General features: G+C 35.3%; 1 protein-coding gene across 2 annotated transcripts in view; it reads left to right on the forward strand.

Moving 5' to 3' along the window:
- Positions 1 to 26,990, forward strand: part of LOC142331585 (uncharacterized) — a 55,497-nt gene that overhangs the window by 18,757 nt on the left and 9,750 nt on the right. The window contains exons 4-7 of one of the 2 annotated variants that reach the window (XM_075377593.1): positions 2,066 to 2,192; positions 17,764 to 17,862; positions 18,521 to 18,649; positions 24,386 to 24,496. In XM_075377593.1, coding sequence (XP_075233708.1) covers positions 2,066 to 2,192; positions 17,764 to 17,862; positions 18,521 to 18,649; positions 24,386 to 24,496 — 466 coding nt within the window. The remainder of the gene's footprint in view (positions 1 to 2,065; positions 2,193 to 17,763; positions 17,863 to 18,520; positions 18,650 to 24,385; positions 24,497 to 26,990) is intronic. The other variant, XM_075377596.1, reaches the window with a different exon arrangement.

The following is a 26,990-nucleotide window of genomic DNA, read 5'->3' on the forward strand; positions in this document are numbered from 1 at the left end:
TGTAGCTCTTGGCCAGTTAAATGTTGTACTTATTCGTATACCTTATCTTTATTATGAAAGTATAAATAAGATTAACAGGTTTATATATGAAATCCTACACTTTTCAATTTAATAATGATTTTTATAAACAAATAGATGGAACAGTGTGATTGATACCCTCAATCTGGACTCCTAATTAATCTTTGCCTGAACAATCTAGACTCCTAACTAATCTTTGCCTGAATAATCTAGAAATAAAAGCTAAAATGGAATTTCCTTACGTCATGCGAGTTTAGTTAGACATATTAGATTTTGTGAATAGGTGGATTTGCTATTTTTGATACTTCATGTTCATAACTTTGTTAAAAAATTAAACATTGAAACTAAAAATAAACATTCATACCACTTTTGAATATAAAATTAATTTATAATTACATTAAAATCACTTTTGATATCTACTGTAAAAATATGCATACCGATAATATATCACCAACAATGCTTTACAACTTATATAACATAAAAAGACAGCTTTTAATGTGATGATTTATAGAGCAAACTGGTAGCTACTTGATTGGAAGTTTATCAAAGAAAAATGAATTTTAAAACATAAAATAGAAATACCGTTGACCAGCATACAGAAACAGATTGAAAAAAATTTGAAAATGCAGCAAAATAATCTTTCTTTAAAACAGTAAAGAAGAAGGATTGTAAACTTTAAATGCATCAAAGGAGTGGATGCTTATAATATTTGTAAGGAAATAGTTAAGTAGGATACATAGGACCAAGTAAAAGGAAAACGGACTATAATAAAAGAACATTTGACTCATTATAAGAGAGATTGACAAAGCCCAGCATTGCCTGGAAACTTGTCCAAAAATTAGCTTATTTGAAACAATAGTTTTAAAAAATTTATTTAATAAACAGGATTAAATGTTTTCAAACTTACTGTGTCAATAGTGATGGAAAAATTTCATTGTTGAACAACATAATCAGACCAGTATCTCAATGTTTCTTTAGATTTATTAAAAATCTTTTTGTGAACGCTTTCAAACATAAGAACTTAAAATGGTAACCCCTTCTTTAAACTTTGTTCATGGGCTTCGATAACTTATCAATTAAAATTTATAAGTTGTGCCAAATGCAGTGGATATTAGCTACCTAATAAACGCAAGGTGCATACTATGAAACTGCATCCAACATTGTCTAACTTCAGTGATCTACAGAAATCACTTTATTAAACATGACTAAGGCCAATGGCATTTTATCTCTTCATACTCTTCAAATTGCACATTTGTATTCTTAAGACTTCCCAGTAAACTTTGTCCAATTAAACCGAAGCATTAACAGTTGTATGAGGCTTGAGAGTGCTGTGAGAAATCACATCTCTGATCGGCTGACAGCGATCAGTTCTTGTAATCAGTTTTAACTTTGACCAAGAGGTGGCAGTAGTATGCAGCATTCACTGTACGACATTTGTAGAGAAAATCAATGATCAGTACAACCTACAAAGGTTGTAAGGTTGTAAGGTCCCAAAAGATAGTTGCAAGGGCTTTTCTGGCTAAATGCATTTTTCTCTTTACAGGGCAAGGCTCTCCACTCTGCCATACTCTTCAATTTGAGAATGCAGTGATGGACACATGACTCATCACATGTAAATAATTGATGAAACAAATTATTTCCCTCATCAAAATCAATTCAGGAGCCTTTAGCAAATTTCCTGTCTGCCCTATTTCTGATTTTGAGCTAAAAGTCTAGGAACCTAGCTCATACAAACTTTATGGAATCCAAGGTATTGTGTAATAATGAAATTTACACTTCCATGACCATTTTCCACTTCCAAAGCAATTTCATCAACCATAAGGTGCCAGTCATTGTGATTAGCAATCTCAATGCTCTGATATGATGCTACTGACAGAGATGCAAATGCCAAAGTGGCTGGAACATCCATTTTTTCTCCACATCTTTACAGTCATTACCTCCATACCAGCCTAAAGGTTTATGAAAATAAAAGTCTGGTTTATATTTGATTGATTCCTATATAATTATTTTAACTTTATTTTATATTCTTTTCTTTTATATACTTAAGGTAACACAAAATGATTCCAAAAGGAAAATTTTTAAAAGTCATAAAAAGTGTGATTCCATTGAGATGGTTCAAACAAATAGTTTGTATAAATCAGACAAGAGAAGAACAGAAGTCCCTGTTATACCAGGTAATTATATTATGATTTTTTGTAAACCTTTTTATGTTGATATTGTGTATTTACTTTGCAGACTTAGTTTGTGGTAATTTAAGGAAGTCATTACAATCATATATGATTGTTAGGAAGATGTAATCACATTTGTTTGTGATTAACAAATTTTGTTTTAATTACAATGGTTTTAATATCCATCACATAAGGTTTAGCTTTTTAAGTACTGTTTCGCAGTAGTGTCTCCGCCTTTCATCTGAAAGCTTCCTGGATTTAAATATCAATAGGCTTGACATTTTTCATATGCTACAAAATTCATCCATCATTAAGAACTGTAATTATGTGGCCAGCCTGTTTTTGGAGAAAATAGATATTAAAAAAATAAACTCCAATACTCAGAAATTCGTTGATGTGTTCTTTCCTGGCTTCTCCAAGTCTTCATTTCCTCTACTACGTAGTACGGAAATAGGGATACAGCGCCACAATCCAAGATGGCAACAGTCCGCCATCTTGGAATTCAAAATGGCCGACCACAGCCACCTTGATTTCGTGACGCCGTAGCCCGGCAGTGTTGCCGACTTAATTTATTTTGTGTCAGTGTTGCCAACATGGTTATATATTTCGTATTAAATTATTGAAGTAATATTTCAAAGGTTGGTAGCACTGTTGAACAGCTGTTGTGTAGCGGTCGGTTTGAATTAAATAAATTACCAACCTTTGAAATATTACTTCAATAATTTAATACATATATATAGTTGTGAAAAATGAAATATATTGTGTGTGTATAAAAATTTATAATACCTCGAGGATGATCCTGGCCGTTGCACCGGGAGGCGTCACTCCAGGACCCGGACGTGGCTCGTGCACCAAGAGGCGGCTGCGGCTGCGTGTGTGCGTTGACGTAGCGGCGCGGGTTGTTGACAGTGCGAGTTGTGGCGTGTGACTGAAGAACAGCCGACGAACATGGCCTAAGGTTGAGCGTCCTATGTTGAAGTCCGTTACAGTTGTAGGCGCGAAAGCGACACACCCTACCGACCAATCACAGCGCTCGGATTCAATGCGGCCGCGCATGCGCTACAGGTAGACCGTTATTGCTGTTACTACTATTACCACCACCACCGCTGCAGACACGAGCCTACATGTAAATTAAAACTTTACACTTATCACAAACATAGGAATGTGCTAAATTATCGTAATGCAAAACTCTCTCCCTCTCTCTCTCTCTCTCTCTCTCTGTGTGTGTGTGTGTGTTTGTTTGTTCGTAAACTTCCACTAATAAATATATCGCGTAAACATTCATTCAGACTTAAGGAATTGTTTACATGATGCCTATATATAAAAAATAAAATATCTAGGTGTGTGTGTGTGTGTGTTAAAAGTTCCCACGATCGACAGTAGCGTCATGCAACACAGTATACTCTTACTTTGTATTATTACAAATAAAGCAATAAATTTACACCCAGGAATTAAATATAAATGATGAACACAAAGTTTGCAACAATTAATTGATAACTGTTAAGCAAAAAATGTCTTAACGCCCCCCCCCCCCACATCTAATATAAACTTCATATATATATATTATATATTATTGTAACAGAAGAAAAATTTATAGTTTATACTCTTAATTTTATTTAATCGAATAAGAAATAAAAACCTTGAGTTTATGCGGTATTAATAAGTTTATTTAAATGATTGTATGAAAAGTACATTTATATATAATAGAATTATCTTACAAATTTATTTACAATAAATAAATGGTGGCACAAACAAAATTATTTCTCTAAATTTTATAGAACGGAAAAATAATTAGAAGTATAAATACATACCACACCGGATTCAAAGCTGCCGCACATGCGCAACACGTAGACCGTTACTACTACCACCACCATTAAGTAAGTATGGACGTACCTCGACGATGATCCTGGTCGTCGTAACCGTTACGCTGGGAGGCGTCACCCGCTACTCCAGCAAGAGCTGCTGCTCCAGGCGTGGCTCGTGCAGCAAGAGGTAGCTGCGGTTGCGTGTGTTGACGTAGCGGCGAGGTGTAGTGCGCGACATGGCTTAAGGTTGAGCTGGCGGCTGCGACACTAGCGCTCATGTTACTTAAAGTGTTTACCGTGTAATTCTAAGAAACGACCATGCATTCTCTCACCAGTTTAATAGCGTAAGTTACTTGACACGGCATATGTTACAAAATGTAATTCTAAAAAACGACTACTATCGTGTAATTCTATGAAACGACCACTATCGTGTAATTCTAAGAAACGACCACGCATTTTCTTAGCAGGTGGTATAAGTAAGCGGGAAACCTCGCATGATTTCATCATACGCAATCTGTCATTTAATGCGATTACATTATCTGCTGCTAGATCATTATATCTGTTCACAAATTACCACGTGTGATTTCATCTTAATTAACAAGGTAAGTTTAAATAACTTTCAAACAAAATAAAATTTTAAAAAATATTGTATAAAATAATAATTATTACATAACTAAAAAATTGTTAGAAAAGGTATTAAATAATCAAAAAATTGTTAAAACAGTTATTACATAATTTAAAAAAAATTATTTACACTTTTCCACCAACTGAAACAAAAACACAAAATAAATGCATCTTTCTGTGTTAAAAAACAATCTTACAATATATTTTAATTTGTTTCAGATATAATTAGAAATGGCATCACTGGCGGTTATCCGTGTAATAAACAACAATGTGATCCGTCTTCGATGGGACCTGTCTGACTGATGAATTATACGTTCACTCAACCCTTCTACGGTATCAAACGAACATCCTGAATCGTTTAAAGGAAGAAGGCAGGCGTTTTGGCGGCAACGTAAAATAGTAACTATATAAATATGTTATTTAAATTACTATTCATTATGTATACGATGATGATATTTGTTATTAACACTTTCTTTTTCAGTTATAAAGAAGAAAATATTGAATATGTAATAATATATTTATTTTCGTTTCTACACAGGTATGTTGCTGTCAACGTTGAACTTATGAAGCAGACGCGTCTCGAAGACGGAGTGGAAACGATGATAACAAATTGTATTTGCACGGTAAAACCAGGACGATGATCAATCTGGAGGAAACCCCCATCGTCGTCGATGAACTTTGGATCGAGTCGATGGAGAAAATCGTGGAGACGCTAACAAAGTTCATCAACAACGGCAGTGGATGGGTAATGAATAAAACAATTTATATAGATTTAAATATTATTCGTTACCGTCCGCTACACGGTGCTTTTTCCTCCTTTATAAAAACTCCATCTAAACTTCTAAAAAGAGAGGCAATAATTTATATAAAAAATTCGCATGATGAAAAATGTTTCCTTTGGTACCTATATGACCAACCAGGTCGTCACTATTGTCAGAGTGAGTATGCCATGTATGAGCGTGACATTATCATCACCGGGATATCATATCCAGTAAAAGTAAAATACTGATTGCTTCAAGGTGTTGAACCCCACAATAAGCGTCAATGTCTACGGCTGAGGAAGATAACGATCTTGTGTACCCGGTACGTGTTTCCGAAAACCGCGATTGTACCCACTGCATACACCTATTGCTGCTTACAGGGGAGACGAGATGCATTCCACTATTGCCTTATAAATACCAAACCTGATAAAACTGGGCTATCTCGCCTCCTTTCGGGTCTCAAAGATTCGTTGCAGCGGTCAATACTGCCCGTATTGCCTACACCGTTTCAGTTCACTTGTCGCTACACAAAACCTAGACGAACATTTGATCGAGTGTAAGCTACACGGTGCACAAAGGATAAGCATACCCGATTCTAGTAAAGAAAAGAAATGCGTAATGAAGTTCAGGGACTGCTCGTCCACACTACGCGTTCCGTATGCGGTGTATGAAGATTTTTAATCATTTGTACATCCGATGGACACTGCCACCCCTAAACCCAACACTAGTTTTACTGATAAGGTAGCCCATCATCTTCTGGCCGGTTACGCATACGTGATCGTCGACGAGGAAGGGCAGATTTGCGAAAGTCCTGTAGTCTACCGAGTCAGAACTAGTGATGAGAAAATCGTGGAAAAGATGCTGAATCAATTGCGCGCTCACGCCGATAGATTGCACAAAATTATGATTACCGAAAATCCGATGTGATGACGCCCGAAGACACGGAAACATTTCAAGGGCTACCGAGTGTTTTCTTTGTCATTGCGAGTTAAACGACAATCGTGTACATCACTCGCATAGCACAGGGCGGTTTCTTGGTGCATGTCATAATGAGTGCAATTAAATTTGTAAGCGCACCTTACATATTCCGGTATTTTTTCATAACCTCTGTGGCTACGATAGCCATCATATAGTTCAAGCATTGGGAAAATACAGGGACGATGTAAAAATAAACTGTATCGCCAACACCTCCGAGCGTTTACATTCACTGTCCATCGGTCCATTGAGGTTCTTGGACTACAATCTCTTTCGTCATCCCTCGAAAATCTTGTAGAAAATCTAGTAAAAGATTATCAGGACAAAGACGCCGTATTTAAACGTCTCACACATTGTTACCCGCTACCCGAGAAAAGAGATTGTTTAATCTGTAAAGGCGTCTACCCTTACGAATACATAACCCATGTAAACAAGTTTTTCGAAACCCAACTTCCACCATAGTCGGCATTCTACAGTACGCTAAGAGAGAACATAACGGACGATGATTACGTCCACGCTGAAAACGTGTGGGAAACGTTTGACTGCAATACGTTAGGCGATTACCACGATCTTTACCTTCTTAGCGACGTATTATTGTTGGCGGACGTCTTTGAAAATGTTCGTAGAACGTCTGCAATATTACGGTTTATACCCCTGCTACTTTTACACCACCACCCATTTCACGTGGAATGCCATGTTAAAATTTACCCGTCAACAGTTGAAACTCTTGACTGACATAGATATGCATATGTTTGTTGAAAAAGGTACACGTGGCGGTGTAGCCATGATTTCAAACATACGCCAAGGCGAACAATCCAAACATTCCAGATCAGTATGACCCATCTGAATCCACGTCCTTTGCTCAATATTATGATTGCAACAACCTTTACGGGACAGCAATGGTTCAGCCCTCACCACACGCTAATTTCAAGTTGTTGAGTACTGAAGAAATTAACAATCTTGATATTAACAGCGTTGACGATCGTGGTGAAAAGGACTATATCTTGGAAGTGGATCTTGAGTATCCACAAGAATAACACGATCGCCACAAGGATTACCTTCTCGCACCAGAACAGTTAGTACCAACCGATGAAATGTTGTCCCTCTATTTGAAGGACATAAAGAGATGACCCGTAAAGAAATTGCTGACAACATTGTACGACAAAAAACGATATGTTTTACATTACAGAAACCTAAAGTTGTACGCTCGACTTAGGCTGAAAGTGAAAAACGTTCACAGAGTTCTGGCATTCTCCCAATCCCCTTGGCTTAAACCATACATCGACTTCAATACCTTAAAACGTGCACAAGCACGAAACAGTTTTGAAAAGGAGTTTTTTAAGTTGATGAATAGATGAATTTAAGTTGATGAAGTTGATCATGTACGAATTCCACTATGACTATATGGTGGAAACGTACGGTCATAATATAAATCTTCTAATGACCGATATGGACAGTCTGATGTATCATATCGTGACCGATAACGTTTACAACGATATTCTTCACGATATTGATCGGTTCGATACCTCAGATTATCCCCGCGATCACGTATGTTTTAGTAATACCAATAAGAAACGACTTGATAAATTCAAAGACGAGATGAATGAAAAAGCTATTCGTGAATTTCTCCGACTTCGTGCTAAGATGTATAGCATTCTCGATTTCGACAAGAAGATAGTTGCAAAGGGTATTCCTAGAGTATCCATTGCAGAGGATGTTAGACACGATCTGTACAAAAAAATTTTTTAATGATTCCGTTTGTTTACAAGCGCGTACGGAATCATAAGCACTTTACATAATATATTTTCTATTATAAGTCAAAGAAATCACTTTCGCATTACGACGATAAACATTACATATTAGAAAATAAAATCAACACAGTTCCGTATGGGCAGTATAAACAAAAAGAAACGTAAACTCCCACCTATCAATAACTACACTCCCGAAAAGAGACCAAGAACCGTAAACGAAGTGCTCGTAGCCCACGGTCATGACTATTGTAGTCCAAGAACCGTAAACGAAGTCTCAGTAGCCCACGACCATGACTTGTTAATTTTTTGTAATCATCATATATATTGCCTTTCTTTTATTTTAAGTGAAAAATAATTATGTATGTAACAATACAAAATAATTTTTTTTAACTGAAAAAAGTTATGTATGTAGTATAAAAATAAATTATTTTTATTAAATTTTCGTATTATTTTTTTATAAAATACCTGTAACAACATAAATCTAATTATTTACATGACTGATGCATCATCGTCGAATGTGGCGGTAGTCCGTCGCCTCTCCTCTACATATGGCGAACATCATGATGTAAATCTGTAGCTTATGGAGACAAGTCTCGCAACACTCATGATTACAATTCACCAGTTCGACAGATACTGGTACACCATGTAGATGGAACATCTATCTTCTATCGGAGTTCGGTCATCAGACTGTGTTCGATTAGCTCCATCTTCATGCCGGGATTCACCATCCACGTCCGCCTCCAGCAAAACCGTTACATAAATTAACTTTTCCTTGTATGCAACCACGATAATAATAAATGTAATTATTATCACCGTGAGAGAGAGAGAGAGAGAGAAAAATACTGCATACAATAATAAAGAAATTTTAATTAAAAAAGTCGATCCTTTATATATTTAAGAAATAAAAAAAATAGTCGAAATTTAATTGTACTTTGTTCTTACATTAACACTCGATCACAATGGATCGTACTGTTTATAATAGAGTACATACATTTTATAAGGTTACTAGAAACTGTAACAAAAAGGCATATAACCACATATGAATAATCCTTCACAAACCCCACTGATCCTAGGTATGACGGTTTCAGGTACGAGTGTGTTGCCGAATACGCTTGTGCAGTTGTGAAGAAACAGATTATCCATATCTGGAACATTTACCGTATATGCCATCATATCCGTTTTTCTGTTAACCTTAAAAAATTATTAAATGAACCTTTTCAGATCCACCTTAAACTCCACACATTAAATCGTAAACCGACCTACACGTGTGTAGATAGGTTAATGATTTATTATTATTATCGATACGGCCGGTACCAAGACCAGGATATAAGAGTGGTGAGGCGGGTAAAATAAATTAAGATCCTTTTTTCTTCCTATTACTATCCAAACACAATGAGTATAAAAAATAAATATTCTATTCATCCACACACACGAAATACGGTCAGTACAAAAATGAACGTTAAGGCGTCAATAGCTAAAGAGCTTCATCGTCAGGCACGTCGAAACTACCCCACAAGACGCGTTGAATTGAAAGGAATTTCAAACCTTGGTATCAAGCTGACCTTATCGAAATGTTACCGTATGCTAAATCAAACAAAGGTTATCGTTGCATAATGACGATGATAAATTGTTTTTCTAAACTGGCGATCGGGGTGGCGGTGAAAAATCAAGGTCCTTAAACCTATTATGGATAAACATCCGATGCGACATTTTCAAACCGATTCGGGCAAGGAGTTTTACATTCCACCGGTGAAAAGGTTATTGGCTTCGTACAATATAAATCATTATTCTACACATTCGGATAAAAAAGCTTCGATCGTCGAACGCTTTAACTGAACTCTGAAAACAATGATGTGGAGAAATTTTACCGAACAGGTTACGTACAAGTGGTTGGATTTACTTCCGAAATTGATCGTTAAATATAACGATAACCGCCATCGCGCTATCGGTATGAAACCTAACGATGTAAATAAGAGAAACGAATCCGTTGTTTTAAGACGACTCAACACGGTACTGTATCGAAAGCCTACATTACCAAAATTTAAAATTGGCGATCGAGTACTAATAAGCAAATTAAAAAAAACCTTCGCCAAAGGATACTTGCCGAATTGGACAAATGAAATATTTACCGTTCATAAAATACACACCGAAACTCGTCCCTGAACCTATACGCTGATTGATATTAAGGGTGAGGTGGTGAGTGGTAAATTTTACGGTGAAGAGCTCACTAAACATAACCTGTAAATACACGTTATGATTTCTCAACTAAATAGTTGAGAAACTCTTACGAAGAAAAGGTGATAAATTATTTGTAAAGTGGCAAGTGTTCGACGGAAAACAACAGTTGAATAAATAAGGCGGATTTAATGCAGTGAACTGGTCAGTCGCAAACATGAGGTTGGAATGTCAACAGGTCGTAATATTACGCTGCAAAATTTTGACGAATATACAGGAGCCGAGTGTGGTGAGGGAAAAGACCGACGTCATGGTCCTCTTCTTCCGAATATAATTACATCTATTATCTGTGGACCGTCTAATTGCGGAAAAAAAGGTTCTAGTCAACTTGTTTTCACCCGACGGCTTAAGTTTCAGAAATATTTACGTGTTTTCTAAATCGCTGTATTAACTGAAATATAAATTTCTAGAACAAGTGATGACTGGTATACCAGAGATCGGTTATTTTGCCGACTCTGAAAACAATCATGTGATGGCGCCCGACGAAGCGGAACTGAATTCGATAATGATTTTCGATGATGTATCCTGCGAAAAGCAAAATAATATTCTCAAGTACTTTGCGATGGGACGTCACAACAACATCGATAGCTTTTACCTCATACAGACATATTCCAACGCCGGCAAGCACCTCGTACGCGACAACGCCAACCTTCTCTTATTCAAACAGGACGATCTCAATTTACGTCACATCCATCAAGATCACGTAAATACAAATATGAAATTCGATCGGTTTAAAAGTGGTGCGGTGTAGCCTGGAAAAACTACACGGATTTTTGGTTGTTGATATGTAGAGCGACATCAACGCAGGACGGTATCGAGTAGGCTTCGATGTGTTTGTAAAAGAGATCAGTTGATAAATATGTACGATGGCAAGACTCTACCGTCTATTTTGATCATGGTGTGACGGAATATTACCGTGAATTGTGCAATACCAATCAACGTTCGGTGAGAATGAATGTTTCAGTTATTCAATGTTATACGTTTTTTTACACAGAACCAAACAACATGCTGCAGTGTTCTATAGATCGGTCAAACTAGGATGGTAATGTGATTGGCCGTTTTCCGATCATTCGCAACCATGATGTCGAACAAGAATGAGGTCGATTCGTTGTCGTCGTCTGCGAAGTTGCTAATGGAAATCGATAGAATATGAGATTCGAATTAATGAAAACATCGCGATATTACGCAAGGAATAACATAATCTGAGGAAGTTATGGAAAAGCGTTTTAAATCTATTGTCGGACCGCTTCTCGATTTTAAGAAGACGTTTAACAAAAATACTATGCAATTAAAAAAGAACCAAAGGAGGAGGAGATGGATATAAAGGAAGAGGGTAGCGTATCTTCACCAACGGTTATGAGAAGACTGTTTAGTACTCCAAAAAAGAGATTGTCAAATCTGTAGACTCGCGGTCATCGAAATCGCCGGGTTTTTGTGCAGATCATTACTTGAATCTAGCCGTAACCGATCAAACTAAGAGAATCGACAACGTGTACGGAGTGAAGAACGTTAACGATCGGTGGATGATTGGAAAAAAGGAGGTTGTGTTCAAAGGAAATATAATTGTTATCGACAAAAAAAGTTATAATGGAACTGACGACTTGTATCGGCTGATATTGTTTGATGAACCCCACGATTATACTGCAAAATATTACACCATTATAAGAAAATCTTGGAATATACAGATGCGCATAAGAGTGCAAGTACCGTTCGTATAATCTCCAGTAAATCTAACAATTACAGTACTATTATTAAAGAACTGTTTCCTTGGAAGCGATAAGCGAGTCAAAACGACATCGAAAGTTCAATAACAGGAACAGGTCTGCTTATGACTGTGAAGAAAACGGTTAGACCAGATTACGTGCACTGGGACGATCTGAACGAACTTTGCGATAGACTGCGTCTATTGGCTTCAATGCGCGCTGGACATATTGTCATAATAACGAAATATTTTCGATCATAGAAGAACTGCAAGAAGGCGGATGCTTGTAGGAGGGGGGTAGTAGAGGAAACGTTTTATTTTAAACAGTCTGAAGATGAGTACCGACAAGTTCGAACGTTCTCGAGTTGGAGGTGCACGCGTCACCACCCAACTACTAACTCGAATTGTTAAAACGTTCGACAAAACCGCCGACGGGAATTTCGATATCAAAAAACGTCGTTTGTGCAATGTTTGAACGCCTGTAGATGATGACGATGGTACAACATTTCGTTACGTTAACAAAATGTACGTAAAGCAAAGCGATTTGAATAATAAATACTTACCGTCAGTTTCACCGATGGACACACACGCACTCTTTTCACAGGAGCGATTATGCGATATCGGTGAACCAATTACAAAAACAGACGTCGTTACTGTCAATTATTTACGGACAAACCTTTTCGTTGAAAAGAAGATAATTAACGCTAGAGGTTGCGTTATTACTAACGCTGATATACCTAAGAATAGCTTCGATCTCGCTACAAAGTCCTACGTAGATTATTTGGAATTGCATCAACGAAAATTAATGAGTAGTATTATTAAAACCAAAACACCTATAAAATCGACCGATCTCGCGACTAAGGGATATGTCGATGAGCATTATTTAAATTTTACAGAACTCTAATAAACGTTGACGTCAAAAGTAACAAACACTGATCAAAAAGTTCTAATGGAATTATTAAACAATGACAGAATTACGACGAAGAAGAAGGAGAAAGATTAGGGGGAAAAGTACGACCACCGATCACGGATCCAATGTAAGTTAGTGGAAGATTGTAAACAGTTTCATTGTCTGTCCAACATGGCAAGAGTGAGAAGGTCAAAACGTTCTCCTGTTTGAAAGGGTAAGATGAGAAGATCTAAACGAATAGCCAGTCTTAAACGAGGCGGTGGACTGTTAACAAGTCTAACAGCAGGAGCTGTAGGGGTGTTTGGATCTTATATTCTTGATAAAGCATTAAAGGCGTCAAAAAGGTGTTGGGTAAAATTGTAAACAAAGAAATCGATTTATTGCCGGTAGAGTTACATATTCCTGGATATAAGCACTGCGGCCGGGAATGAATTTAGAAAAACGATTAAAGAGAAACGATCCCGGTATACACAAGCTGGTGGTCGCAGCTTGTAAAGAACACGATATCGCATATGCTACGTAACAGCCAAAACCGAGCGGCTGCAGATCGTAAATTAGCCGATAGCGCTTGGGAAAGAGTTAAAGTTAAGCATTCGACTATCGCAGAAAAGGCTACTTTATTGGCGGTTACAAATGCGATGAAGTTAAAAGCAAAGTTCGGCGGTGGAAGAATAAGAAGAAGACAGTTAAAAAGAAATAATATAAAACTTCTTGTTGAAATGATGATGAAAAGAAAAGCCGGTACTGTAGGGCAGGGATTATACCTTAAGCCCTACCCTTTGAGCGGATCGGGGATGGGTGGTAAAAAAAGTCGTCATCGTTGTCGTCGTCTCCAATAAAGGGAATAGCAGTGCGTCCGCTATCGAATATAGAACTTATGTGGTACGCGAGAAAACGAAATATAGCCGATTTTCGAGGAGTCTTCATGTTGGACGCATTACCCAAAAAAACGAAGACTAACGAGTCTGCGATAGTTAATCTTGATGGCAGTACCGGTCATGGAACACACTGGGTATGTTATAGAAACGTGGACGGATGGTGGATTTGTTTTATAGGTTCGGTAATTTGCGTTCACCTAATGAATTGATGCGTTATTTTCCATTCGATTCGATTATAAATTTCAATTATTAAACACGGTTATCTGCGGGCTTTTATGTCTTGAATTTCTCAGCCGTGATTCGTCAACCTACAAGTAAACATCATCAGCATGTTCTGCATAAGTGGAAATACTTCGTTATTACACGCTACTATCTTTCCGCCATTGGATTTGTTTGATGGCGATTGGGAATTGGCGTTGATAAACCTAACCACATACAACTCGATTCCGAATGTCGAAGAGGGAATCAACAACACAATTATTGTTGTTTCAAAGAAACCTCAAAAACGATTATGCTGACACTACCGACCGGATCGTACGAAGTGAATGTATCGCTAAACGGTTGAGCGATGAACTCAAAGACAATCACCAAATAGATTTACTTATGCGACCAAATAACAATACGTTAAAATTCGAACTTAAATTCAGTGCTGTGATCGATCTGTCATCTAGAGATAGTTTGGCACCGCTGTTGGGGTTTGAAAAAACTAATCTAGCAGCGATTATATGGCACGAGTCATCTAAGCCGGTATTAATAACGAATCGCCGAAGAATATAATATATCTACCGGTAAATACAAAGAGCTTAGATCACATCGCTATAAAGTTTACCAATCAAGACGGAAAACTTATAAATTTCCGCGGTAAAACCGTACCGCTGAGCTTGCATTTACAAAGAAAACCAAAATAAAAGGAAAATTGACCGATGGGGGTAATATACAATAACGACGGTAGTAGTAGTAGTAGTAGTAGTAGTAGCGAAACGACACGCAAACAGGTCAGTCGACGTGCAAACACCAAAGCCTTAACATCGCGTAACGTGTTTTTTCAGAAACTTGGTTTTACAATTGCGGTGAACCATAATGGCAGCAATACGGTCGAATATGTTGGACGTCGGTGTAAGTTTCTTTCGACAACATGATCACCCAGTATGAATATCACACTCATCTACCGTATGCTTCGTCGACTTACAACAACAACAACAACGATGAAATTCGGATACCGATACACCAACAGGATGTGTACACGTTACCGCATAAAAGCTTTTTGATGATCGAAGGCAGCTAACTACTAAGGCAGGTGATAAAATGGCAACAGAATCGTGTTCAACCAACAACGCGATACCATTTCTCTTCGCTGAGATATGATACGAGATAAACGAAACGGAGATGTGTCGTGTACAAAAGTTAGGAATAACGACAACGATAAAGAATACCCTATCGTTGCGTAAAAGCGAAAAAAATATTTTGGGTGGAAGTTCGATGTGTCGAATAAATTCGATTTGGATCGAAACACGGAAAGATTTTGCTTCTACGTACCGCTGCGTGTGCTGTTGGGTTTGACGAAGACTACAAACACAATATTGAACGTCAAACAAGAATTGGTTTTTCTTAGATCTTCCAACGACGTGAACGCACTAGTATATTCCAAAGAGGCACCCGATTCCAAATTGAAAGTGACTAAGGTAGCGTTGAAAATCCTGGATGTTCATGTTGCCGATACGATGCGATTGCAATTGTTGAAAGTAGTAGAACAAGATAGACCGTTAGCGATAGCTTTTCGTATATGGCAAATCCACGAATATCCGGCTCTACCACAAACAAACATACATTCATGGACGGTAAAGACATGTGCACAAATGGAGAAACCGAGATACGTGATATTGACGGACAGAAAAAATAAAGCTACAAAGTCACTGACACTTCGATATGTGCGAATTGGTAAACGTTCGTCTGTATTTGAATTCGCAATACTATCCGTACGACAATCTACAGGGTGATGTGAATGTGATGTATGAAATGTTCGCCAGCTTTCGATTTGGTTTTTACAACAAACCGGAGGACGAGTGTCCGGCTTACAGTTTAACAAATTTCAAGACCAGTGTACCATTAATAGTTATCGACTGTTCTGGCCAGACCGATTCGCTTTTAGGAGGAAGTAGAGAAGATAAAAAGCAATCATTGACAACATATCAACAGTTTACGAAATGGTTGTTAACATTGGATGTATTGCAGTTGGTATAATTGTAACACTATTAATGGGCGACTTTTCCATGAAACGTGTACAACGATGAAACCGATACGATGTAGAGTGGGTTTTTCTGCACCATCGCCGGTTAACATTTCGTTAATATGTTGTAATTCATCAACCGTGGAAGCGTTACCCATTTTTTACAACACTACCGTATGTTCATCATCATCAAAAAATAAGTTGCGACAATGTTAGCAACATCACAGCATCGTTACCTTCAGAAAAAGCAATGGTTAACATCGCTAATACGAGTTTCTCATCACCTAACGTAACGTTAAATGATAATATTGAAGAAAACTGTAGTGAATGTTACATCATTACTATGTTAACATAACGTTACATGTATATAATGATGTTACTACGTTAACGTTAAAAAATTAACGTTAAAACGCTAAAAAATTAAATTATTTGAGAAAATTTTTATTATGGGTTAGCAGTTACAGCTGAAAAAAGATGTAATTGTTGTATAAAGTATATGAACAGCTTTATTGTATTCCAGGTAGCTACTATAACATAGTGTAATATTAGTATTGTAGTATATTATTCTACTTTCTTGTTATATTGAGAAACACTTTGCATTAAATTTGGTGAGTTAACAATTTGATGTTAATGATACAGTAAATAATAATGCTATGGTCACAGTTTGAGAATATGTCAACAAATATCCAGATCAAAGAATACAAATTCTTAAATGTTTGAAGCTGTAGAGACACAACTTAGAAAAAAAGTTATGCTGAAAACAAAACTGATGGTCAACAGCAGTGTAAGAAGTGCAAGTACTGAAGGAAAAATACGTAATGATAAACAGTTAACTACAAGCACTAGAAGGTTGTCATGTTTAAATGTTTCATAATCAACCATGGGGTGAACATTACATGAGGAACTATTTCGTTCATCTAGATAATGATAGTACTAGCCATATTACCAGTAGATCATATTAAAAAGAAAAAATTCTGTTGATGATTAATTCCCAATTCCCTTAGAAATATTCTGGTGGTTGATGAATCATATTTCATAAATAATGGAATTTTCAAAACGCCTATAATTAGGCAAAGTAAATCCTAGATGAGAGTGCCATAACACATTTCCAACATATTTATTTGTTTAATGCGTGGTGCAGTCTTGTGATAATCCCATCAGTCATTTTTTATTACCAAAGATTTTCAGGAGTACTGTACTTATATTTTTTGCAAATAAATACAATTGAATTCTTGGAAGATAATGTAATTGCAGGTAGATGATGTGATATAATTGATGGTCATGTGGTTTATGCATGATAGTGCACTATTTCACTATTCTATTTCTTTTGGAAGGCTAGAAATTATTTAAATAATACATATGGTAACCTACAGCTTGACCAAAACGATTTGGTAAAATGGCCCCCTTATCACATCATTAGACTATTTTCTTTGGGGTTGATGACGTCTAACTCCACAGGTCTATTCTGCAGGTTCATTCAAGAAGAATGTAAAAATTTCATCAAAAAGCTACAGCAGTCATTATGAATAGTCCTAACTGTAATGCATGCTTTAGAAGCATGGATATGTTATGCCGAGTGCTGCATTCAATTAAGCGACATCCACTTCAAACAACTATTTGATTGTATGATTTTACTGTTATTGTATTATCCAAGTAGTAAATAAATAATAAAAATAAATTTAATAAATTATAGTGCATTTTTTTTTAAGGAAAGAGTTGTTTAACAATGGATCTAATGTATCGAGCATTACAGTCTGGATGCGTAAGAAGTTATGGATTTTTATGTGATATTATACCTTCTCTTCAAAGTAAGTAGAATGTAATGAAGTTTTATTTAATCTTTTTTTTTTGTAGGGTTTCTGTAAACTTCTTTTTTCATTAAATTAATTATTTAAAGTTTTAAGGTTCAATTAATCCTAAGAGTTGCAGAAACCACATTAACTAGTGAGTGTGGTTTATTCAACTAGTAAAACTGATTACCGTGATAAGCATATAGTTTGATGTAAAGTAAACAATAACAAAATTTGTACTTGTTGTGGATGTAAACATTTTGAGTAGAATTTTTGGATCAGAATCAAACTTACTAAATTTTACAATCGCTGACCAGTATGTGATAAACACTTTATTTTACTTAAGCTTTGTCCATTACTCAGAAAGAATTATGTTTATTCTATTTTTGATTGGGAATATGTAAATGATACTATAAAAGATACAGAAGTAGTACCTCATTCTTCTACTGGATTCTGCCATAATGTTGTAATAAGCCAATTTGCTACTGTGACATAGAATAACTAATGATTACAACTATTCAGGTGTTGGCTTATTGCCAAAGTGCTACTCTAATTAATAAAATGTAAGTTGTATAGTTTTACTATTATATTTAAACTATATTTAATTAATATTAAATTATTTTTGTATGTTAAGATAACAGTATATCTTTCACTCATATTTTATTATTAAATATAGATGGTAAGAAGGAAGATGTGGTACATTTTCACTGTAAACAGTGTTTGGAACAATATTCATACTATGATGTGATGAGTACATTTGATTCAGAATATTTGACATCTCAGTGTTGTAATAAATCCCATAAAGGTGAATATGTTTTAATTTAGTTTCTGTTAAATTAGTTTTTAATTACTATTCATATATTCTCTATGATCAGATTTGATATTTTGTTTACTGTATGCATCTGTGTTTAGTAAAACATTTCATTTTTCTTTGTTCAAACATTATTTAGGTGTGTGTGTGTGTGTGTGTGTGTGTGTGTGTGTGTGTGTGTGTGTGTGTGTGTGTGTGTGTGTGTGTGTGTGTGTGTGTGTGTGTGTGTGTGTGTGTGTGTGTGTGTGTGTGTGTGTGTGTGTGTGTGTGTGTGTGTGTGTGTGTGTGTGTGTGTTATAAACAATTAATAATTTATTTCAATATTCCAGTAGCACTAGAACACTTAGTGCTGTGACTGTTAGAAATATTCATTATTTTGAACTGAACAAGTAGTTGTGCACATGTTATGTTTCAATTGTGCCGTTTTTTTACTTTATTCTCATGTTTTCTTTTTTTCATACTGTGCTCTCTTTTCTGTTAATTATGTTTTGGGCATATCCATCCAGATATTTTATGTATTATTTAAAATACTATGTATAAGTACTAACAATATTTTAGATGGGACATTGACAAAATAAAGTAACTGTCCTTTATTTGTCCAGTCTTCATTAAAATCCTCATAAATTCTTTGTTGTTGGCATTTTCCCCTAGAGAAGTATTTAACAAATCAGCAACACATTCCATAACTCTTTAGCTTTATTCTTACTTGATTTTATTGATGTATGAGGGCTATTTTTAAGTAAGGTCCAATTGGCTATAGCTATGTAAATTCTGGGTGGCTGTCGCAAAGCACTTGCTCCCATCATGCTTTGCACAAATTCAGACACCACTGCAGTTGTAGTGTGTGTATGGTATATATTGTGAAGTTGAAATGTTTCAAATAATTGAGCAGCCCACTGATTGTGAAATATAGTCTGTGATTCGATTTTTGACCACAAGGAATGTGTTGGCAATGAACATTCATCAACCACATATGTGAGGTTTATGGGCCTAATTTACTGAGCGACAGCAAAGTGGTAAATGGATAAGACTGTTCTCAAGGACAGGCAGGAAATGTTTGTGATGAACCTCAATTGGACCAACTGTAATTACAAACAGTTTGATGCATGAAGTTGACACAAAAATTTATGAATATGATTTGTGAAGACACAGAAATTCATGATTCACAATTTCTACTTTGTCCCTGATATTCCCACAAGTTTCAAGGTCAGTGCTATACAAAATCATTTCTGTAATATTGCATTTCAAGCTCTGAAGAACACCAAAAAAGAAGAATGGCTAATGCTTTAACATTTTTGACTCAATACAGCGAGGAAGTAAATGAACTTTGGGACCACATTGTCACAGGGGACGAAACATGGGTTTTTTTATATCACTCCAGCATAACCCACCAGGTTGGTCTAGTTGTGAGCTCATCATCACAAATTAGCTGATTTCGAAGTCAAGAGTTCTAAGATTGGGAGTTACTGTTATACGGATTTGAATACTAAATCATGGATACTGGTGTTCTTCGGTAGTTGGGTTTCAGTTATCCATACATCTCAGGAATGGTAAACCTGAGACTGTACACTTCATTTATATTCATACACATCATCCTCTGAAGTAATACCTTAAAGATGGTTCCGGAGACTAAACAGAAAAAGAATCACTCCAGTATCAAAACGGCAGTCAATGGAATGGTGACACACTCGACATCTCCAGTAAAAATGAAAGCCAAACAGACAATATCTACATGCAAGATTATGGCAGCTATGTTTTTGGATAGATGTAGTTTCCTGATTTTATGGCCAAAGAGACAACAATAAACTCGCCTGCATATTGCAAGACCTTGACGAAGCTTTGGCGTGCTATACAGAATAAGTGATGTGGTTTACTCTTATCTGGAATTAAAAAAATTGCATGACAATGCACGACATTCTACTACTCAAACTCTAAAGTTAATCAGATCTTTTGGATGGAAGTAAACCTACTGTGTAGCCCAAACCTTGCATCGAGCAATTACTACCTGTTGCTACCTGAAGGATGTTTTCGGCAATCAGCAGTTTTTAGTTTTGAGTAACCTTATGAAAAGCACTTCAGTACATGCATCATTTTGTGTGTAATATACATTCTACTCCCCTGATTATTGTGCTGTATGAGACTTCAGATCATATTCAGTCAGCATTTGCTGATTCTCTGACACTTTTTATTTTTAGGTGTATAGATTATTTTTATAAGTATACGAGTATATATAATTTATCATTCTTTACAAATCCCATTTACACAAACAGGTATAACTTTTAAGGCTGTCTGATTTTTAAAAAATTTAAAAAAAGATTTATTTGTTGAAAAATAAAAGGCAAATCCAGTTTATTTTTCTGCATAGTTTCCTGCTTTAGAAATACACTTTTCCCAGTTAGAAGGTAGGTTTTTTATTGCAGCATCATAAAATGAAGCTAGTTGCATCAGGAGCCAATTGTGCGCGAATCCCTCCACGCTCTCGTCATCTTCAAATCGTTGCCCTCCTAGAGCTTTTTTAAGTGGTCCAAATAAATAAAAATCGCCGAGCTGTAAGGAGGATGATCTAGTTGAGTCCAGTACATTTCTTCTAGTTTTGAGATTGTTAGAGCTGCAGTATGGGGCCTGAAGTTGTTGTGGAGTAGGATGGCCTCTCGAATCGGTTGGTATCTTCTTTTGCGTTAATATGTAGCCCTCACCTCGTTCAACAGCTTGCAATAGTAAGTAGCATTGATTGTGCGCTTCTCATGCGAACAAAGTTTCTGATGGTATGTTTTTGTTAAATTGCCTTGTATTTCAAGACATTTACTAGAAATTTGCTCAAATTAAAGGTAGAACTAGGCCTGGGGTTCGTGCTTCCTCGAACGCGGTTAGCTAGTTCAGAAGGTAACGATGTAGGACATTCAAGATGTCCGGATGAGGCCTACAGTGAAGGCAAAAGCTGAGTTTGAAAATCATTGATGTAAATGTCTACCAAGCCATTTACATTGGTGGCATCCCAACGAGGCCTGGTTTATTACTATGAGATGTAAAAAGTTAGAGGGTGAAAGACGACTCCCCCATTAAAGCCCATCAGTGCTAGGAACGAGGGGGTGGTGTGGCGACCAGAAGCATCATAAGGCAGGTGTCTTCCACTACAAGGTTGGGATGTGCGTTGCTCATGCAAAAAATCAATAAGCAAAATACCTTGCTGGTTGAAAAAACGGTTAAAAGAACCTTGCCAGCTGACAATCGAGTGGTGGCTTTCACTGGAATTGCCTCCTCTTTCCTCCACCACTCCATATGGGCATGTTTCGACTGGGGAGTATAGTGGTAGACCCATTTCATCGCAGGTGATGATCCAACTTAAAAATGCATCACCTTCTTTCACATATCTTGCTGTAAGCCTCTGACAGATCTCCAAATATCTCAACTTCTGATCTGCAGTCAAAGGGGAGGGACCCATCTGGCACACACTTCATGGAATTGTAGGTCATTTATGATTATCACTTGACAGCTCCCATAACTTATTCTGACCTGTTCTGTAATTTCAGATACTCTCACCCATCAATTGTCTTCAAGAATGTCTTGAACTGTGCGAATGTTTTCGTCTATAATGCTAGTCCTCAGATAGCGATCATGTTCCTGATTTTCCACTTGTTCTCATCCTTCCTTGAACTCTTTATTCCAGGCAAACACACGAGTCCTTGACAATGTTTGGTCCAGTCAATCTCCAGAAAATTTCCGTCACTGGAACTCCTTCACGAGCAAGAAATTTTATGATTATGCGTTGCCAGTGGAGGGGTGCACCTGTTCCATCACTGTCATTTACTGACGAATTGGTTGGGAATGGCTGGCTCTCCCCACTCCTGATGACCCCACCCAAACATATTAGAAGCACGTGCCTATGCTCAGGAACAAGAATCCCATTTACATTTGATTTACCCTTGTATTATGATAATTTCTGTAAAAATGAATACTTTAATATCAAGAAGTCCCACCAGATTGGTAAACCACATTACATTTCAAGTATACCTGAGCAGAGGTTATACAAACATATTAGGCTAACACAGAAAAAAAAACATGTTACATTGTTGAAGTTCATTCCTCCAGCATTCCATAAGCTCATAAGCTTTATCATTCAATTAAAGTCATACTGAAAATTCTAATATCAGGCATGTACTAGTAGAATACTGTCTCACCAACTGAAAATGAAGTGAAATGACAAAATTCATTGACTAAATTCATCTATTTTAAAGTTTTTAATAACTGTAATTTTATATAATTATTATTTCCTATCTTTTATTATCAAGGAAACACATAATTTTACATTTTTGCTATCTATTATTGTATACTTGTACAACCTTTCATTATAATTACATTTTCATATAATTTAATAAAACAATATTAAAAAAGTTAAATTGGTGGAAAGGGTACTATCAATTGGCTGATTGTTTGATTGTTTAACTAGAAACGATGAAATGTTTAGGAAATATAACTTGAAGAAAAATCTCCTAGAAGCAGTGTTTGTATTTTTTACCATTATTATTATACTATTCACCATTTAGCCTTTAGACGCATTTTGCCATACTATTACAGCAGTGAAAATTCAGTCCCATGGCATTTTGCTGTAATAGTAACTTTGTGTATTGCTATCAGCCGCTGTTGTATAAAATGACTTAGAATCAGTTTATTTAGTAATATAAGGGAAAATAGTATCATCATTAGGCTATAAAATGTTACTCATAAGCCTAATTTCTGTAACATGCCAAGAGAAACAGCTGTTTTGAACATTCCTTTGCTGTAGGCTGTTTCTTCCACCATGTTACCGTCATTCTGATTTGCGACGCATCGTTCAATGTTGTTCAGTTTACACTTGTGTTTTCGCAATTTTTGTTATAAAGACATTGTGTTTACAGTATGTTTTTTCCTTAATGTAATTTATTTTGTTCTTTTAGTAATTTTTTTTTATGTAATGTTTTCTTTTTCCAAATGTGGTTATAAAAACAATTGCGTTTATAATAGAGGTTTTCTTTCTTTACAGTAACAAATACGTTTTTCTATTTGTATTTGCAAATTCAGTTTGTGTTTTAGGGATACTTTGTGTAGAAAGTTCAAACATGGCAGAAAATAGTGCTTATGTGATTGATAATGAAGTAGCAAGGTTATTAAATGACTTAGCATCAGACTCTGATTTCTCTGATGTTGAACATTTAGATATTGTTACATTGATGAAATTGATGATGAGGATGAATTTGGTAGTGTAATGCAAAATGGTTCTGGTTATGCAGCAGACCTACAAGATGAAATGTTTAATAGAATGACTCATTTATTTTCTGGGGATGCATCAAAAGTCACTGGTAGTAATAACTTGGGGTTTAAGTTTTCTGTGCATAGATCCAAGTTTTGAGAGCTATCACACTAACAAAACCTTTTAAGTAACTGTATACCTACTTTTTCATGCTAAAACATTTATTAATCAGTATTCTAGAATGTTTACTGTTTAAGTTTGAAATATTATATGCATATCTTAAGTAGATGGTAAAATAAATTCAACTAACATGCTTGTTTCTGTACTCTTATTTTAAAAAAATCCCATGCACATAGGGAGGTCACAGTTACCTGTATAACTAACATGTTAAGGATTAAGGTCATAGCTTTTGCATGGACGTATGAAAAATGTAATTTTTGGTGTTTTGAAACTTAGGTTAAAATAAGTCACTTGATTTATACTTTAATAATATTTTTTTTTAGGTTTCCAAAAGTTAATGACTGCAGAATTAAAATTTAAGTTTATTGTTGAAGATTTGAGTAAAACAATATTTACATATATTTTGACCGGTAAAGAAGCAGAAGCATTTTTTGGTAATTTATTTGCATTATAGCACATTTTTCTTGATAGAGCTATAAGTGAAAATTATTGTATAATTCACACTTTTAATTATTTTTTATAGTCATAAAAAACTTATTAAGATAAAAAACGATTGCAGAATACTTTACACAAAAAATCCATATTCTTGTAATATTTCAATGTTGTATGTAGACCTAAACAAAATAGGAGAATAAAAAATTAAAATATATACTAAGTTCTTCATACAGTTTTTATTTTTACAAAAAAAAAAGTAAATTTAATTATTATAATGTATCGGTAGTTTAATAAATGAAAAAGTGAATGTTTATGTATGAAATGATGATCACAGCCCTGTTACAGATGATCGCAAACATAATTACTTTTGTAATATACTGATTTGATAACTAGTAAAAGACATATTTATAAGATCAAAAGTAAGAATTTTTAACTTATAAATATATGTCTTGTTTTAGTTATCAAATTATGCAATGTGTATTACAAAAGTACTTACTCCAAATATGTTTGCTATCATCTGCAACAGGGCTGTGGTCATCATTTCATGCATAACGACTCACTTTTCCATTTAAATTACTGATACATTATAACAAATAAAGATTGTTTACATATCGTCCAGAAAACAGCCTGAGCTTTTTGGTTATAGGCTAAAGGGCTGTAATCTCCTTCAGAATATAAAGTGCGTTATAACTAAAATGTGTTGTAAATGCCTGGAAGCATATCAAGATAATGGTTAACACTTTTAGTGCCGAATATTTTGAAATCATTAAAAATTCCAAACTGATTTTTTGTCATTTAATTTATTTATGTGTAGTAAGTATGTTTATGAAAAAAATATATTTATTCGCTTGGCTTAAAACAAAATAACGCATATAATGCGTATGTGGGCTGGTGATTGAGAAGTGTACTGGCACTGGTGGTTGAACATGTGGCATCAGTCGTTTAATAGTTCTTGGTTGGTAATACAACTTATTCTTTATTATTACCATATTTCTGCTTATTATTATTATTATGATTAGTCAAAGCTTATTTACGTTTTTCTTTGTTGTTATGACCATAAAACAATCACTTTTATTTTTAGTATAATTATTATACAAAAATAAACCACGCAAAAGAAATCAAAGATACATTAAACTATAGATACATATAATTACTTTTATTATTTATTCATTACATTCAAGATTTTACAAATTTTTACAATTGCAAACAAATTACATAGAAAAAATAAAAGGTATAATTAACCAACCGTTCTAATGAAAGTAAATGGGATATTTTTCACATTTGGCTGTACCAATGCCCACAGAATATTAGAAGGTAAATCTGTAGGTGTTTGGTTATTAGCAACAGAGTCTGTTCGTCATCGTTTTGTTCATCAACTAAGTTTTCAAAACCACCATCATCAGAATTTTGTTCTGTAATAAGTGTGTTGTCACATTTTCTTTGTCATTTTCCAGTTTCACAATTGTAGTCAGTATCATCCCCCCACCCGTAGTACGAATCACTATCACATCAAAATCTTGATCACTACTATCGTTTTCTAAAACTTTTTTAATTCAAACTCAGACAGTACGTTTTTCACATTTAGTCGTTGGCTCTTTGGTTGTGAAGGTCCCAGTATTTCATCATCTGCCATAAGTAATTAAAAAAAAAAAAAACTGAGGCCAAGCACAAATTTACATTGTTAATGTATTAGCATTACCACTAGAATATAAAGAACGTGAATGAAGGTCCGACTGCTGCAACAACGTAGAATGTAATGCCTGCAGTTAACACACACGTGGCGCATGCAGTCTGGGGAATGAACAATAAGAAGCTGCTGCTTATGCGTCATTGGCACCAAACGTGTTAAGGTAGATTCTTAAGAAAATAATTAGGTAGATTGCAACAATATTTAAACTGTGATGCATTACTTCGTCATGCACCTAAAACCAAAGATTGGAGATTGTTCCATCAGTTCTTTAAAAACTAGTTTGAAGGCTTTCCTTTTGCAAAATGGGGAAAAAAATTCCATTCTTTGCCATCAGCTTATTCAACTTACCTGAAGGATATTATGAAAATATTAAAATCCTTTTGAAAAAATTCAGTATGACAAGTATTAATTGAGTATAACTTCCCATTTAAAGCCATTGTATTGTAAATGGATTTGCAGCTCTTCGGTACTAAATTTTGTTGCTTATGTTTGAGTAGGATGAGAAAAAATCATTTCATTAAGAAAAAACAGCCAAAGTGTGAATCACATATACTGACAGGAAAATTTTGTAAATCTCTCAATAGTTAACTGAAATGATTCTTTTACTTGTCAAGTAAATATATATATATATTTTTTTATTACTAAAAGATAATAATAAATATAGATAACATCATTTTTTTTTTATCTTTGTTGGGAAGAGTAAATGATGATAATACCTATACTATAATGTAAACTAATAAATTTATAACTGTTAACAGTTTAAATAGGAAATAAAGGTCGTGTCTAATGATGTGCTTTTGTTA

The sequence above is a fragment of the Lycorma delicatula genome, chromosome 1, assembly GCF_047948215.1.
Source record: "Lycorma delicatula isolate Av1 chromosome 1, ASM4794821v1, whole genome shotgun sequence".
Lineage (NCBI taxonomy): Eukaryota > Metazoa > Arthropoda > Insecta > Hemiptera > Fulgoridae > Lycorma > Lycorma delicatula.